This window comes from Psammomys obesus, unplaced genomic scaffold (genome assembly GCF_907164565.1).
Source record: "Psammomys obesus unplaced genomic scaffold, mPsaObe1.curated_primary_1811, whole genome shotgun sequence".
Taxonomy (NCBI): Eukaryota; Metazoa; Chordata; class Mammalia; order Rodentia; family Muridae; genus Psammomys; species Psammomys obesus.
Genome location: NW_026596256.1, coordinates 8836400 through 8854503, shown reverse-complemented (window position 1 = coordinate 8854503; position 18104 = coordinate 8836400). Strand labels below are relative to the sequence as shown.

Here is an 18104-nt window from a genome sequence, read left to right as displayed (position 1 = left end):
ATAGACATATGTGGACATAAAATAATAAATTAAAAATACTTATACTGTGTGTCTTTCTGCTTCTGGGTTACCTCACTCAAGATGATCTTTTCTAGTTCCCACTATTTGCCTGCAAATTTCATGATTTCCTCATTCTTAAGGGGATATTAGCCATATAATAGAGGATAAACATACAAAAATCTATACTCCTAAAGAAGCTAAACAACAAGGAAGACCCTAGGGAAGATGCTCAGTCCTCATCAGAAGAAAAAATGTTATAGAAATCGGAAGCAGGAGAAGACAGGGAACAGGACAGAAGCCTACCACAGATGGCCTCTGAAAGACTCTACTGATCAAGGTATCAAAGCAGAAGCTGAGACTTATAGCCAAACTTTGGGCAGAATGCAGGGAATCTTATGAAATAAGGGGAAGAAGAAAGATCTGGAGGAGACAGGAATCCAAAAGGAGACCAACAGAGCCAAAAAACTGAGCCCCAAAACTGAGCCAAAAACTGAGAATGATACCCCAACCAAGGACAATGCATGGAGAGGACATAAAACTCCTGCTCAGATATAGCCTACAGACTCCAAGTGGGGTCCCTAGTAAGGGGAGCAGGGTCTTTCTCTGGCTTGGACTCAGTGATAAGATCTCTGAGTGGTGGGTGCAGCTCTGCCAGGCCACAGAGACAATGTAACCAGTTCTGATGAGACCTGATAGGCTAGGGTCAAACAGAAGGGGAGGAGGACCTCCCCTATCAGTGGACTAGGGGAGGGGCATAGGGGGAGAAGAGGGAGGAAGGGTAGGATTGGGAGGAGACGAGGGAGGGGGCCACAGCTGGAATATCAATTCAATAAATTGTAGTAAGTAAAAATAAAAAATGAAAAATACTTATAAATATCAGTGCTTGATCTTTTGAAAATAACCATCTATAATTAAATATTAGTCTCATCATATAAGCATTTATCACATGATCAGGTTTTTTTAAAAGGATGGGTTACACAAATGAAGTTTAGATAAATAAGCTGATATTTTTGAATATACAAAGGTACCTAACAGATTATTTTACACAATTCCTATTGTATTCCTATGGGATTGTAGTTGACATTACCATTTCAGAGATATGAATCAATAAGTGGATATGTTAACTAACTTTCTAAAGTCAAACAGGGCATCCAGACAACACCATACAGAAATGGAGGTCATATTTCACAGCAAAATGAGAAAAAGGCATAAAAATAGATATATTTTGTGGCAAAGATACTCAGATACACAATATTTTTTTCTAATCACAGAATGTGCCAATGTTTTGTTGTTGGTTTACTGTTTTTACTGAAAGAATAACATTATTTTTGGAAAGTCCTTATCAACTGGTCCTTCTTTCATTTTTGTCTCCTCAGAAATCAAACGAGGAATAACCTTTGCTGAATTCGTGCCTCAACTGTCCCCAAGTGTTTCCTGACATGCATCTTGACTTACAATACATCACTGCTAGAGAATGGGGCTCAACCTGACACTTGCAAAATTACCAAGTAAGCCAAAGAAAAAGACACAGAGGAACTGCACTTTAACATGACTTATGTAGGCTAAGCGATAGTTTAGAACCAACTAAAAAAACTATGGAAAGCCATTTCTCATTCTGCGTACAAGAGCAGCCATACAGGATAGCATCGCAAGGGTAAACCGACCTTTCTGCAATTGACTTAAAACTTTAGTGAATCTCAACACTATCTTTGAAACAAACAAACAAGCAACAAATATTGACAGAATATTTGAGAAAGATTTGTTAAACTCAAAATAAAGTGCATATTAGTCGCCACACCTTATAGTCCACACCAAGGTTCACTGAGGCTCCCCAGGAGGCCAAAAGCAACATCTACCTACTAGACTAGATAACTATTTAGAAAACAATCCTACAAGGGCCGCTGTACCATGGATTGACACCCTATAATTTATACAACTTTATTATTTCGCTCCATCTGGTAGGTAGGGCAGTGACATGTGCTGAGACTTTAATAGTCTGTGTCAGAGTGACACACCCTGATGAGCAATACAGTAGATGCACCCAAGGCAAACATGCTCTGATTCTGTGCCACAGCTTTAATCACTTGCACTGAAACTGCATAAAAAAGAGATTTCTAAGAGTAAATGGACACATTAAGTACACAAATGACAATGATGAAAAGTCTGTCTGCACTGGCCTACATGGTATTGTGACCATTGAGAACGCTGAACAGTGCTAACTTGAACAGTGTATTTGTGCTAAATTTTGATTTAAAATTCACACATAGTGTGATAGCTAGTATGCATATACATATGCTCCCAAGACACACAATCATAGTTTCTCTAACACACACATATACACACATTCATACACGAAATAAAATATTTAATGGGACTAGATTTTTTATTTGTCATTTTCAGAGTTAACTGAGAAGAATCTGGGGTAGGAAAGCACAGAAGAGATTGACAAAGGGGTTCCCCCTTGCTTCTTTTAATCCTCATTCTATATGAAGCCCAGTGATGAACAGGGAGTACCATTCTAGTAGGCATAGAACACAGTCTATTTTAAAATCAATTTCTAGTTCTTCTTAATGAATGACCAAGAGATTCATTATTAAAGGAGGTCCTTAAATTGGCCAAATTCTTTACTGGAAGAATAACTTGATAAAAGCAACTGGGTGAAAAAAAAAAAAAAGCCTTTTTCTTTTGATGACCAATGTTCCTAAGTAGGAATAACGAAGGTGTAAACCTACACACATCAGGGAAAACTGAAAGACCAAGGAGAAGACAAGGTGTGAGCAGCTGACAGGGAAGACATGATGCTCGGTCACGTCAACAACCACCAAGTCACGCTAACATTTTCTACATTAAGCTACAGCCCTTTAGGGCAGCACACAGGTGGTTTATCCTGCTCCTGGGGTACCACGGTTGTCTCTCATTAAATTATTTTACAAAATAGCCCAGAAGAGGCTTTAACTACTCATTTGTTTGAGCTGTGTTGTAAATCTGGAATTTGTGAATGAAGTAAAAATCAGGATACGCTTATCCCATTGAACTGGGAAGGCCTGTACTCCAAAACATGAATCCTGCTCCTGAGCTAAGGCAAAAAATTGTAAGGGAACAGAAACAAGCCACAAAATAGGCCAAGAACCACTGTGAAGTGAAGTCACTCATACTTGAGGGTTTTTGTTTTTATTCTGCTTTGCTTTTTGGTTGGTTGATTTTTTTTTTTAAGTAAGACAGAACTCATTGATACTCGGATTGAAGACTATCTTAAATATTAACTATAATTGCTAGGTATGTTATCATTTAATAAGAGTGCTTGTCTATATAATTAAGCCTTGGAATATAATAATAATAATAATAATAATAATAATAATAATAATAATAATAATAATGAAGACACATATCTAGTAGAAACACTGGGATAGAAAGACGTGTTCTAGGCCACAATGGGTATACACAAATCCTGGCTGCTAACACTAACACCTGAAATACCCCACCCCCAAAAGGTTAGAGCTAGTGAATTCTATTTACATTTACAATGGTTTTTAGAAACCAGCTCCTATCTGATTGCTACAACACACAGCCATCATTGCAAGTGATGACATAGCTGTTCCTTTTTAAGGTCTGTCCCTCAGCTGAGCACTTTCACCCTGATTAATACTTACTTGACTTCCTGTATTTCCCTAAGAGTGCTATCCCCAGGAAGATGAAAGTGGTAGTTAATAGCTTAATTGGGTAAATCAATTCAAGCAGATATCTAAAACTCACTAAAGCTGCACTTCTTAAGCCTTTAATAGCTTTGAGAGCTGATTGGGATCTTCTGGTACAGAAAAAGACAAGCCTGCACTTTTTTATTAAATCAAAACAGGCCTCAGCAATATGTGCAAGGCAGCATTTCAAATTGGAAGCAGTAATTGGGATGGCAGCTGAATCAGGCATTTTTAACTTGTAAAGCTTAATAATACCATCAGTCTCATAACAGGCTAGCATAGGTATAAATTACTAACCTGTATAAAAATATTTAGGCCAGAAAAACCAGTTTTTAAAAACATAGCAAGGAATGAAAGGGGGAAAAAAAATCAGAAAAAGAGACAGCTCCTGAAGAAAAACCCACACTTAGATTTCAGGTGGTAATTTAAGAACCTGTTTTTGGATTATAGCATCAGCACCTTGCTATTTCACGTCTTCAAAGAAAGAAAATAATATATAATAAAATAGCCATGTGGGCAAATCGGACCTAAATTCATGTTATTCCCTAAACAAAAATCATTCCAAAAACATAACTAAGATGATGTTATTATTAACTAATGGAAATTAAAAACGCAGAAATGACCTTCATCCTTACATCTGAAACATGTTTGTACACTATGATAGTTTATATTGTCTAAGTACACAGGTAACCAAACGTGTTTGATCAAACAACGCAAAGAGTTACTGAGGAAGTAGCTTCAAGAGGAACTGGGGGGGGCAGGAAACTTCCAGAGCATCAAACGCCTGCTCAGGGAAGAAGGCAAGGAGGATAATGAGAGCAAAAGTCAGGAGGCTGATCAGTGAAAAGCTCAACAGGCCTCCAGACAGCCAACCTCAGAGATTCTACTTTGGAACACACTGCCATGCAGCTCACCTCCCAGCTGAAGAAATCCTCGAAAACCACTGTGACAGCAGTAGGAGTAGCTGGTCCACAGCACAGACTACAGCTGTGGAACCCTCCCATAACCACCGTGCTTCCTTCCGAAAGGGGACTAAGAGACTGTTCACAGCTGCTGCAGAAATCAAATGCCTACACACCATTTCATCAATTAAATAATAGAGTGTGATGATATCTTTAATCAAGTGCACCAGATTTTTTAAAAGCAAAAAAAAAAAAAAAAAAAACTGAAAATTCATGATAATAGCAGTGTATAATCTAATCTTGTAAATAACAACAAAAATAGCAGCCTGCACGTATTTTTACATAATGTATTTCTTGTGGATCCACAAATTAGATTTAGCTATACTCAGGAATTGTGTCACTTTAGAAGAAAGCTGATTTTGTTTGTTTGTTTTCTGTGGGGAAAAATACTACATTTCTATTTCTAACAATGGTCCCTACAAAATCCCCAGCAAACAGAGGTAAAGAATTTAGAGTGCTTTCCTTGCCTACTTTGCGGTTTGGGGTGACTGCAGAGCTTAAAACGTAGGTAGTAACAAAGAGATGGACTATGTCAACTAATACACTGATATAACTTCTGTGCTCTATTTCACTGCCTGGGTAAAGGAAACTTCAATTTTCCATCTCAGGTATTGCTCATGGTATGTGTAACAAAATCAAATGTTGAGCTGAACAGCAGGGTTTTATATAGATATGCTATATCCATTTTCCATAGGTTGCTAGAGAAATTCAACGGATCTTGAAATGTAGGGAAGGGAAAGCCACTAGTTATTTAGTTACTCAAAAAAATTAATCAAGTACTTCTTTAAATCTTGGAGGCAGGGTCTGGAGAGATGACTTGGTGGTTAAGAGTGCTTCAGGCTCTTCCTGGGGACTCAGATCACAAGGGAACTTCAAATCAGGAGCTCATAACCGCCTCAGGTCCTGGGGACCACAGGCCGTCCTCTGACCTCTGTAGCGCTGGCATGTGTGGTACACAGATAGACACATGAATAAATTTTTAAAAATCTTTTGAGACACTCTTTGCACTCATTCAGAATGACAACTTAGCGCTACGCGAGGCAGTTGTACTAATGCAAATGTTCCCACTTCTGCAGGTAATGAACTATACAGCCAAGCAAGTCACTCTGCAAACAGCACCAGCGAGGGACCTGGGAAGAACTCCACCCTTCACAACGAATTTGACACCATCATCCTGCCAGTGCTTTACCTGGTTATATTTGTGGCAAGCATCCTGCTGAATGGTCTGGCCGTGTGGATCTTCTTCCACATTAGGAATAAAACCAGCTTCATCTTTTATCTCAAAAATATAGTGGTAGCTGACCTCATAATGACACTGACATTCCCATTCCGAATAGTCCGAGATGCGGGACTCGGACCTTGGTACTTTGAGTTCATCCTCTGCAAATACACCTCAGTTTTGTTCTACGCAAACATGTACACATCCATTGTGTTTCTTGGGCTGATCAGTGTCGATCGCTATCTAAAGGTGGTAAAGCCTTTTGGTGACTCTCGCATGTACAGCATAACCTTTACCAAAGTTTTATCACTTTGTGTTTGGGTGATCACGGCTGTTCTGTCCTTGCCAAATATCATACTAACTAATGGGCAACCAACTAAGGAGAATATTCATGACTGCATGAAACTTAAAAGTCCTTTGGGAGCCAAGTGGCATATGGCTGTCACCTATGTGGACAGCTGTTTGTTCATGGTCGTGCTGGTGATTCTGATCGGATGCTACATAGCCATATCCAGATACATTCACAAATCCAGCAGGCAGTTCATAAGTCAATCGAGCCGGAAGCGGAAGCACAACCAGAGCATCCGAGTGGTCGTGGCTGTGTTTTTCACCTGCTTCCTCCCCTACCACCTGTGCAGGGTCCCTTTTACTTTTAGTCACCTGGATAGGCTTTTAGATGAGTCAGCACACAAAATCCTCTATTACTGCAAGGAAATGACGCTTTTCCTGTCGGCATGCAACGTGTGCCTGGACCCAATAATTTATTTCTTCATGTGTCGGTCGTTTTCAAGAAGGCTGTTCAAGAAATCAAACATAAGAACGAGGAGTGAAAGCATCAGATCGCTGCAAAGCGTCCGGAGATCAGAAGTGCGCATTTATTATGATTACACCGATGTTTAGCGACCAGAGGACAGGCCACCCATTCTTACTGGGATCAATATGTAAAAAGTGTAAATAAATGTTTCTTTTTATTACCCTGGCTGAAGCCCATCAAAAACACAGATTATTTTTTTAAGCATAGAAATTGCAAGATATTGGGGCATAACTTCTGTAGAGAACTCACGGTATAGTGAATTGTTGAGTTTCAGTATTTGAAAAATAATTATTTAAAAGGCCTAAGTGTCCTTTGGCTATTTTCCCCTCCACGTGCTTATCAAAGCCATAAACACATGATAAGCATGTGGGGTGGGGAGGTGGAGGAGTGGCAGAGGGGGAAGTTTACCTACGTTTTTCACAGCACATGCTGATAATGTCACCATCAAGGAACTCATTTCAAATAGGCTATTTTAGAGAAAGAAATGTGATTGGCTATTACAAAGATTTATCATCATTTAATTCTTGATGAGGACTTCATGATGTACTTAAATGCTTATGTGATAAGGGTAGACAGGAAAATATGCAGGCCTAGCTAACATGTATATTTAGTTTATCAAACTGTCCTTTAAAAACTTGTTTTAATAAAAATAACATTAATAAAATATTCTTCCCTGTAATGTATGCCCAACAAGAATATCAGTAGTTTATGCAACTGTAAGATGAAAGATGTCGTTCACTAAGTTATGTCAAAAAGTCTAGCAGTAGTTATTTAAGTGTTTGACTATCTTCTCTTCTCCAATAAGAAATCTTTGAACGACCTTGTTTCTCAAGCTTGTATTAAGCTGCCAGAGGGTCACGTCGGATTTCGTATTTTACATTTTTTATTATACTTGTTTGCTTTGTGTGTGTAGGTGGGGTAGTGCACATTACAAAGTGCGCACGGGTGTCGGAGGGCAACTTGCCGGAGTTCCTTCCTCCCTTCATATGGGCTCTGGGATTTAACTTAGGTCCTGAGACTTGGAAACGAACGCCTTCATATGCTGAGCCATCTCTCCGGCCCCTGTTCTATTTTTAACACTGTACTAAAGAAACACTGAAGAAAACCTTAACAGGATAGTTAAGATATGTTTGCTTGATTAAAAGACATTGTATGACCAAAGAGATGGTTCAGTGGGTAAAGGAACCTGAAACCCAGATGAAGTTGGGCATGGTAGTATGGTCCTGTGACCCCTACTCTCCTACAGCAAGATGGGAGACAGAGAGAGGAGAATCCCCAAAAGTTTCCAATGCAGCTAGCTTAGCATATGCAGCAGTGAACAAGGGCAGACACTCATGGTTGCACTCTGACCCCACATGTATGCTGCAACATGCATGCCTGCATTCACATAAGCACATGTGCATACATGCATGCATACACACACATACATACATATATCATATACACAAACATTATTAAAATAGGGTACTATAGTTAATAGATAGAACTGACTGCTGTACTCAAGCAAGAGAGAACAGAGCAAAGCTGAGGCCATCATTAGGCACAAAAGCAGTGCAAAGAACCAAACTACTGAAGGAGCATACCAATTTTAGCAGAGGAGTTTGTAGGAAAGGAGGTAAAAAGGTCTGATAACTTTTACCAAATGTTAGTCTGTCAAGAATTTAGCTCCCTAAATGAAATGACTGCTGAAGTAAAATAATTTTATATACCCTGTTTGGTCATTGGCAATATTTACCTCCAGCACCAAATGTGTGATACTAAGTAGGTTAACACAGGTTTTAGATCAGTTACTGAGCAGATGGAAGAGAATGAGGAGGAGGAGCAGCTACCCTAATATGAAGGAAGAGCAGTCCTGTAGCAGGAGAGTCCTTCTCTCCAGCCTATCCTCTCTCCCTCTATTTCTCTCTACCACACGACAGCACCTAGTCAGAGAACGAAGGAACAACGTTGTAAGCTTCAGTATTCGGGGATGTGGTTTAAGGCACAGACCCTCTAGGACCTCAAGACCAGAAATGACTACTTTACTGCACCAGCTGGCTCTACACAGCTCTGTAGATTGTCTCTAGCCCATACTTCAGCTCGTTTGTGAATCAGGCTTCAATGCTCAGCCTTTAAAAATGTGTTAAACCTCATTTGCTATCTCTAAATTGGATACCCCTATGGCTACTGGGCACATTTAATGTGAGGTGGGTCTTATTTATCTGAAATGACATTGCTAAATCAATGACATACCTCCAAACATCAACTTACCAAAAACAGTGCGCAGGATTATCCTTATTTAAAGAAGTCATGTTATAAAATCTATCTAAACTGCAGTTTCTATTTTACATCAACACTCAAAAGTGACTTATCCAGGACCGGGACTGAACAACTTACAGAACACAGTAGAAGTAATACAAACTACAACCCTCATGCTAGAGAGCTGTACACAGTGTTCTCTTCAAAATGAAGAAAATGTGAATTCTCCTAGTTGAGGTTTATAAAAATGATAATTCTAAAGTAACCTTAAATAGGAAACAGAGTGTTACTTAGGACTTTTGAGTTGCATGGGTTGAGAAACCTTTATTTGAAATTGCTGGGACCAGAAAGATTTCAGATTTCAGGTGCTGGGAGTGGGGATATTTGTACATGGCGGACAGGACAGTTTCAGGTAGAGCCCCCAGTAGAATGTTGTGGTCTTTGTACTGTGCTTCCGCCCTGCTTGTGACAGCCACTTGTGCTATCACGCCAGACTTTTGAGCATTTCAGATTTTGGATTAGGGATGGATAACTGCCAAAGCTGTAGGTGATATTTTAAAATTCCCGCATACAGGAATAAATACCATATTCATTCGTGCTTACATGTAGAGGTTCAGAACGAAACTTTATTTTAAAAAATGATATTCAAAGAAGCTGGTCTTACTGACTGTTCTATTGGTTGAATTACTTCATAAATTCTTAATTCTCATTTTATAAATGCAATACCAGTATCTCCTTCTCAGATAAAAACCAGTGCCTAGAAAAACACAGAGACAGTGTTTAGAAAAACACATTAATTTAGATTAAGTACTCAACACAAAATGTGTGTGAATGTGTATGTTTGTGTGTGAGAGATAGAGAAAGAGAGACAGAGAGAGATAGAATGAATTTGCATGTACATATGGGATGGTACAGTTTTATAATCACAGTAGAGAAATATATTAAGAAAATAAACTTAAATACAAGACTATTAAAATCCAGTGACCAATTCCATTTTCTAAACAGAATTCTTTCCCTCCCCTCTCTCTCTCACACACACAAACTCTACTAACCAACAAATCAATAAATGTCTACCACATGCTATACAAAAGAACACTGTGTTCAGCAAGATATAAAATAGTCTTCATGTATCCCTACTGATTTCTAAAAGGAAAGCACTCCTAAGATGGGCCATTTTGAAATGTCAACTGGTTACAAAGCAGCAGGAAGCTACTCTTTAGCCTGCACCACCATCTAGTGGCGAAGCTTTTAAAGCATGTATTCCCTGTCCTACCCCTTCTACAAGTATTTAACAGAGGACAGCCCTGAGCAGGGAGAGGTAGAAATGTCTAAGAAGAGCCATCAATGCTTGCAGAAAGTTAACTTCTGTGTGCAAAAGGAACCAGAATCTAAAAGGCTCAAGTCACCTGGGGACTTGATAGAAGCATTTTGCAAATACCAACTGCTGTTTCCAAACTGAAAATTTCCCAACAAAAAGTCAGCTCTGTGCTTTTCAAGAACTATTGTGGCCTTGAACACTGACTGCCCTTTTAATATTTATGCTATACTACAGACTCAGCATTTTTTCTGTAACATGTAGATCTGCCAAGCTCCGTTTAGACACTGAATCAGGCTCCTATATTGTATATTTTGTGCAGTCAGTATCATGAAATAGAATAGATGTTCCTTAGGTCAAGTTCCTATGTGCATCAAATCATTCTATCACATTTTCCTCACTGATGCCCGGAAGTGTTTACATTAGTTGGAAAGCATCATTCACAAAGTCAGCTTTAAATGCTGTATTTCCATCTTATTTCAATTTCACTTCTCAAGCTTACTTTTTACTCTTTGATGCACAACTTGATGAGCATCTCTGATGCTCCATTTTCCCTTAATTTCCTATTTTTCTAAAACATGCCCTCTATTATGCTGTTATTGGTAAACGGGAGGCCACACAGGGTACTGAAGAACTGTAGTTGCTGCATCAGTTACTTCTCTGTTGCTGTGAGAAAACACCATAACCAGAGAAACCAACAGAGGAGAGTTTATCTAGCCTAATGTTTCCAGAAGACAAGTTTATTACACTAGGGAAGCATGGCAGCAAAGGGCAAGCATAGCAACAGGAACAGGAAATTGAGAGCTGTATACTTTACTGTAAACATGAAACAGAGGGAGTATACTACCTGTAGGGTGAGGCTGGAAACTCTCGACACTGCCCCAGTGACATACTTTCCAGCAAGGTTCCTCCTAAAGTACCACTAACTGGGGCCCTGAATTCAAACACTGAATCTACAGAGGACATTTCTTATTTAAATCACCACAGTGAGTACTGTGAAGTAAATCTCAGTGTTAAGGACACATTCTGTACTGATAAGTGTATTTTTCATCCAAGGGGAGGTTTAATGGCTTGCTAGCATGAGAAGCAGGGGACAAACTTTGACTGCTCGAGACTGCTTCTGATTTTGAATCTATCAATCAACAAGGCCCACCATCAAGCACTACAGTGATAACACATACCTCAATTTTACAAAATTCCCTCTAAGGTACTGATGGCTACAATTAAGAGACCTGGAACAGGTTCTTGAAAAGCTGCAGACAAAGAGGGGAATATGCCTGGGCTCCAGGTAATACAGAAACCTAGACTGGCTGCTGCTAAGTCCTCGTACAAACATGGAGAAGGGCTGATCAATGTCCAAAGTAATAAACAAGCATCTTTTTTTTTAATCCTGTTTCTGTATAATACAAAAATGATATGAAGAAACAAATCAATGAACTAGTTAGTTGATCCCAAAGTCTATGCTATTTACAAGACTGTACAACTTTTCCTTGAATTCACTCAACAACATTTGTATTCACTTGACATTGTCTTTTCTTTTCCTCACTGCCATTAGCAGCCCCCTAATAGAAGCTATCAGTCCACCACGCAGGACCTGTGGACAAGCCAGGCCTCTGCAGAGCCTGACCCTGCCGGCTTAGTTCAGGCTCTTGGGCAGCTCTGTGGACCCCAGAGGAGCAAGGGCTCAGCAACGGAGCAGATGAAGATCCCTTCACTCACAGTCATGACTTAAAGCTGATGGCATAACCACAGACGGCATGGCAGCTGAGGCTGCTCACTGCCGTGATTTCTCGGCTTCTGCCCGCCCTCTGCATACCCACTTCCACCACCTCAACTCCGAATGATTATGAGCTAATGAAGTTTAAATAGTTCACATTTAACGCCACTGTCAACTGTGTCAATAATAATAATAATAATTATTATTATTCCCAGTCAGAACATAGAGGTGACTTATCCCAAGGTTGCACAGCCAAGAAAGTCTGTGGTGAGATAAATGCCCACCAATCTGTCTCCAAACATTTAAGGCATTAACAATAATCTTAAAAACTTGGTAGTTTATATTAGCAACTGTTATTAATTCAAGTGGATTTCTAACATGTGCAAATAACATTTGGGTTAGAATTAGGAAGCTTATTTTTATTTACTTATTTTCATTTCTTCACAATTATCCTATAATTTCTTCTCAAAACTAAGACTTCTGAGTAAATGTGATGAGCTGGCACAGCAGATGTGGAAGAGAAAGGGCCAGTAAGCACACATGACTCTATGCCACAGACATGTATGTAAAAGCATGTCCACATCAGTACTGTATAACTAGTAAAACATGCACTCTTGGACAAGAGAAAGAAACTCCATGAATCTAGACATTCCCTCAATGACCTTCTACCCTGTGAAGGGAATGAAGACTTCCTACAAGTGGGGTTCAATTACCATCACCTACAGGAAGTCTGAGATTCTCCTTATGCCCGAGATTGGTTCAGAATTTATTCTCCTATGATTGCACACGGCATATATATTCTAAATTTTCATTCTCAACTGGAAGTCATTCCCTTTGAGAGACCATACACTAAGACCATATATTAAGATCCAAACCACACACCTATTTTCTTGCTATAAACTGGTTAATTATAAACAAAAGTGCTGCTTACAGACCTAACGGCTGGAAGTCCAAGATCAAAGAACATATAGATTTCTTCATGTCAACACACTGGGGAAGAGACCTGAACAACAGATCTTGGGGAAACAGTGTTCACCAGAAAACACTGCTTCACAATCACCGAGACTCACACAAAAGCAGAAACATGGATGTTTCTTTAATGGCCTGTTCCAATAAAGAAATCTGAGCAACTTTCTCAAATTGATTAAACGAACTGGCCCAGACAAAGTAGCTTGCCAGCTGTGATGTCGCACATTTGTAATCCTAACAAATGAGAGGTGGAAGCAGCAAGATAAATTCAAGGTCATGCTTGACTATCCAGGAAGTTGGAGGCCAGCCTGGGCTTATATGAGATCCTGTCTCAAAACAAACACAAAAACAACAACAAAAAGCTATCCTAAAACCTACAAAGACAATTAACTGTTGCACTCAAGTTATTAACAGTATTAACTGTTAATAATACAAAATCTAGAATTGCACACATGTACTTTGCTGAAATCAGTTTGCTGGAGAGAGAGAAATGCTCCTATACAATTTGAGAAAACACCCTGGCTCAAGATCACTGAAGCGCTTCCTCTAACTTGCAGTTACCCTCAGGCAAGTTCCTGAAGTCTCCACACCACAAACTTGCTGAGCCCTGTTCCTCCCACACACCAGCGCAGCAGGACAAGCAGCCTTTATTTTCCAAAACAACTCTGGGCAAGTTTATCTACTACATATTTCTTAAGTTTCTTCCCGACTGGGGACTCTCAGTGACTCTTCAAAGCTCACTTTCCAAACTTGTTCCATACACTGACGAAGAACCTCAGCAGTGAGAGCACTAAATCAATAAGTCATCTTGCAAAGCATCACCCGTCCAAGTCTGTCCCAAGTTTGGATCATTAAACATACCTGGCTTCACAGGCCTACAAAACAGGCTCTAAAGTGTGAGAGCCGGAAGGTGACCTAACACCCCTGCAATGATATTCACTGTCTGTGGACTAAATCCATCTCTGTTCTTTATCTACAGAACAGAACACTCCGTGGAGCAGTCCCTGTTCCCTCAATGGTGTTCTAGTACAGTTACTAACAGAGTTTTAAGTGTCCTGTAGTACTGTACACTGAGGACATCAAATTAAACAGGCCATCAAGGAAAGTCACTGCCCATTCTAGCTACGTATGATTCCAAAACAGAGCCCCCCCCCCCCCCCCCCCAAAAAGTATATAAACACTTCCAAATGTGGTGACAGTTGAGTTCCATCTTAGGATCCAAGCAGACTGCAGATAAGGAGAAAAGGATTTTGCTGAGATGTAAGTTAAAACACATGACAACTGCTTCTGACTTCTCAGCACCTTTTCCACAAAGCAAAGATGAAACACATGTGCAGGACTTTCTGGCTTGGGACAATTAAGCTTCTCAACTTTGAACTTTTGCTAACATCAACTGAAATACACTAGTCTTCAGGCTTGAACTTGGCCAGATTTCAAGGACACCAAGAACCTGCTAGAGTAGCATCTGGCTGAATTTTAGCTTGTAATACTGACACTTCATCAGTACCCACATCCAAGTGAGGCTGTGTGAGCTATCCATAACCATGTAAATTCCCCACATATAAATCAGTTTATGGGGCTGGAGAGATGGCTCCATAGTTAAGAGCACTGGCTGCTTTTCCAGAGGATCTGGGTTCAATTCCCAGCACCCACATGGCAGCTTACAACTGTCTGTAACTCCAGTTCCTGGAGGACCTGACACCCTCAGACAAACAGGCATGCAAAACACCAATGGACATAAAGTAAAAAGAGAAATCTAAAAAAATAAAAAAATAAAAAGAAAGAAAGAGAGAGAGAAAGAAAAAGAAATCAGTTTATAAACTGACATCTTTCCGTCTGCCAGAAGGTGGTGGCATTATACAGTTGTTCCTCCATCATTCTGAGATGGAAGGACAAAATGACAGCGAATTCCTAAGGTTGCCATTCATTAGCAGAGGAATCACTTAGCAATGCAATGACTTTTATCATGTATCAGTGATAGAATAATGTCCTCATTCTTTATTACTCCACACCAACAGGTTCCAGCAAGATACAGTGTGTCACACAGGGAATCACAGCCATGCTCTGCACGCAATGTCTTACCACAAGTTCAGACATTTTAAAAACACATTTTCAGTTATTTTCAGACACCCTTAAAACTCCATGGCATATGGAATCACAAAGAGCACAACATGCCACCTAAGACCCTATGCCTTGTTGTGTCACTCTGTCGTGTGACAGAGTACTCATAGATCTTTCAATGTTGCCGGGCACGATTCTACAAACAAGAGCTACCTTTCAGAAGCACTGCCTACATATTCAAACTTTGCTTCCTGAGATACCTGAGTTTATACTGGGCCTTGCCCCTAAGCCTTCTGTATCCTTAACCCAGTGTGCTTCTCAGTGTCTGGTAGACTCCTATCTATATAGATCCCAGCACCTACAAACACATGCACTACGACCTCCTAGTGAGAGGAGCAGGGGCTGCCTCCATCATGAACTAGACTGCCTGCTCTTTGATCACTTGCTCCTGGTGATGCGGCCTTACCAGGCCACAGAAGAGGATCCAGGCAGTCCTGATGAGACTTGATAAGCTATGGGCAGATGGCAGTGGAGGAGAACTCCCCTTTTCAGTGGACTAGGGAAAGGGGATGGGGGGGAAGGAAAGGGGGGGACTTGAAGGAGCTGAGGGAGGGACTTTAATCAGGACATGAAAAAAATAAAAATAATTTTTTAAAAAACTTTTTAAAAACTTACTTAACTTGGGCCAGTAAGATGGCTCAGTAGTTAAAGGTGCGAAAAGTTCAAGCTTGCCAGCCTAAATGCAATCACCAGCTTTCACAAAGTGGCAGCAGAGAACCAACTCCTAAGAGTTACCTGACCGTCACATGTATGGTGACATGGTTATGCCTACACCTACACACACAAACACACACATATACACTTTATAAAAACATTACACAACTCAGTAAATAGATGCTACCTGGCTAAAGTTAATTCTTTAAAATATTCATACTTATCTAAACATTTGCCAAAAGAGACTGATGAAACACATGAAATACTAAAGAGCTAGGAAAAAGAATAAGGTCTAGAACACTAATAAAAACAAGTCTCTAAAACATCTTGGGACTACGAAAAGTACATCTCAATTCAATGCAGCAACTGGAAATGGGCAGGGATAGGAGAATGATAATAAAATCTGAATAGCCCAGGGGTCTATTCTGAGACTGATACTCCAACCAAAGACCATGCATGGAGATAACCTAGAACCCCTGCACAGATGTAGCCATGGCAGTTCATTATAAAAGTGGTTTCCCCAGGAAGAGGAACAGCAACTGTCTCTGAAATGAACTCAGTGCCTGGCTCTTTTAATCACCTCCCCCTAACGGGGGAGTAGCCTTGCCAGGACACAGAGGAAGACAATGAAGCCAGTCCTGATGAGACCTGACAGGTTAAGGTCAGATAGAAGGGGAGGAGGACCTCCTCTATCAGTGGACTCGACTCGGGGAGGAACATGGGAGGAGAGGAGGGAAGGAGGGTGGGTGGGATTGTGAGGGAAACACGGGGCTAGTAATAAAGTTCATTAATGAAAGCAAACACTTAGCTTTCAGGAGGGCCTAGGCTTGATCCCAAGCACTCCTGAGCCCTGCTTTCCCACACACACACCAAATAATCACAAATAACTGAACTTTTGTGTAACAAACAAGATGGAACATTTATAGAATCAGAAAGCTGTTAGGAGCAGTTGAAGACAACCCAGATCAGCACTGACTGGAAACAATAACAGACATCTTTTTGGATTCCATGTGTTAAAATCCCTCTGTTTGTAATATGAATACACAGGGGATGTTTATATATACCCAGTCTTATTACTAACAAGGCAGGGCCCCTGCCGGGAAACAGTACAACTATGAGCATGTCCTGCTGGGTGGGTCATTTACAGGGGTGGGGTGAGGGAGTGGGAAGTTTTGAGAAAAAAATAAACAGGGCTGAACTTGAATGTCACAATTCCACAAAAGGAAATGGGAAGATGTTGAGGGAACAAAAACTGTTTAACATAATTCAAAACATTCAAACACAGATAAACAGTAAATAAATACTCACTATTTTAACTTTGTCCTTTTTTGATAAGGAGTGTCTCAAAGGGACCGCGGCCTCTCTTATTTTATAGTTTACATTTTATTTATTTAATAGAATTAAAATAGAATTACATCATGTTCCCTCCAACCTTTCCTCGCTCTAACCACTCCTGCCTGCTCTCCCTCAGAAACCCCTACATACACACACACACTGCCACCTTCTTTCAAACTGTTAGAGCCTCTTTTCAAGTCAACGGCCTAAATTAGTTACGGTGAAAACAGAGAGTTCTAGATAGAAAAAAAAAAAAAAAAAAAAGAAAGTGGATAAGAAACATCTCAAAAAAATGCTCATTATCCTTAGCAATTAGGGAAATGCAAACTTAAAAAACTTCAGGATGTCATCATAACCCAGTCAGATGGGTAAGATCAACTAAACAGCTAACAACAAATGCTGATAAGATGGAAAAGAAAGATCACTCCTTCTATGTTGGTTGGTGGGAATGCAAATGGGTGCAGCCACTCAAAAACAAAAACAAACACTTAAACAAAAATCCTAAAAATCCCTTGGCCTACGTCCAAAGGACATACTCTATTCAACAGATAGTTGTTCAGCCATGTTCATTGCTGCTCCGGTCACAATAACTAGGAAATGAAAACAACCTAAATATCATTCATTAGATGGATAATGAAAATGTGCTACATACACAGTGGAATATTATTCAGCAGTAAAGAAAAATAAAATTTTCAGATAAATGGATGGAGCACCTAAAACAGATTATATCAAGTGAATAATTATTTTATTAGCAGTTATTTTATATTATCCTTCATGTCTAGTATTGCAAGTCAGGTTATTTTGTACTGTTAAATACCATAAAATACTTAATTTTATAAACATATGTAGATATAATCAATATATGCTATCAAACTAAATATTTTTTCAAGCAGTAAGATACTTTAAACTCCTACAGGAAAGAAATACATACAAACTAATCCTTGCATTTACTTACCAACACAAAATGCCCAGCATTAACCTTACAAAAATATGCAGAATAGACCAATTGTTAATCCTACATAGAAATGCTTCTGAATTGTTCACAAATCCATCAATGTTTCCATA

At 39.7% G+C, this 18104-nt stretch overlaps 2 protein-coding genes across 2 annotated transcripts in view; one reads left to right on the top strand and one right to left on the bottom strand.

Moving 5' to 3' along the window:
- Med12l (mediator complex subunit 12L) overlaps positions 1–18104 on the bottom strand; it is a 301905-nt gene that overhangs the window by 121485 nt on the left and 162316 nt on the right. The window lies entirely within an intron of this gene.
- Gpr87 (G protein-coupled receptor 87) lies at positions 1475–6776 on the top strand. Its single transcript, XM_055596720.1, has 2 exons — positions 1475–1508; positions 5734–6776. Exons 1-2 carry the CDS (start codon positions 1475–1477, stop codon positions 6774–6776), a joined length of 1077 nt encoding a protein of 358 aa, XP_055452695.1.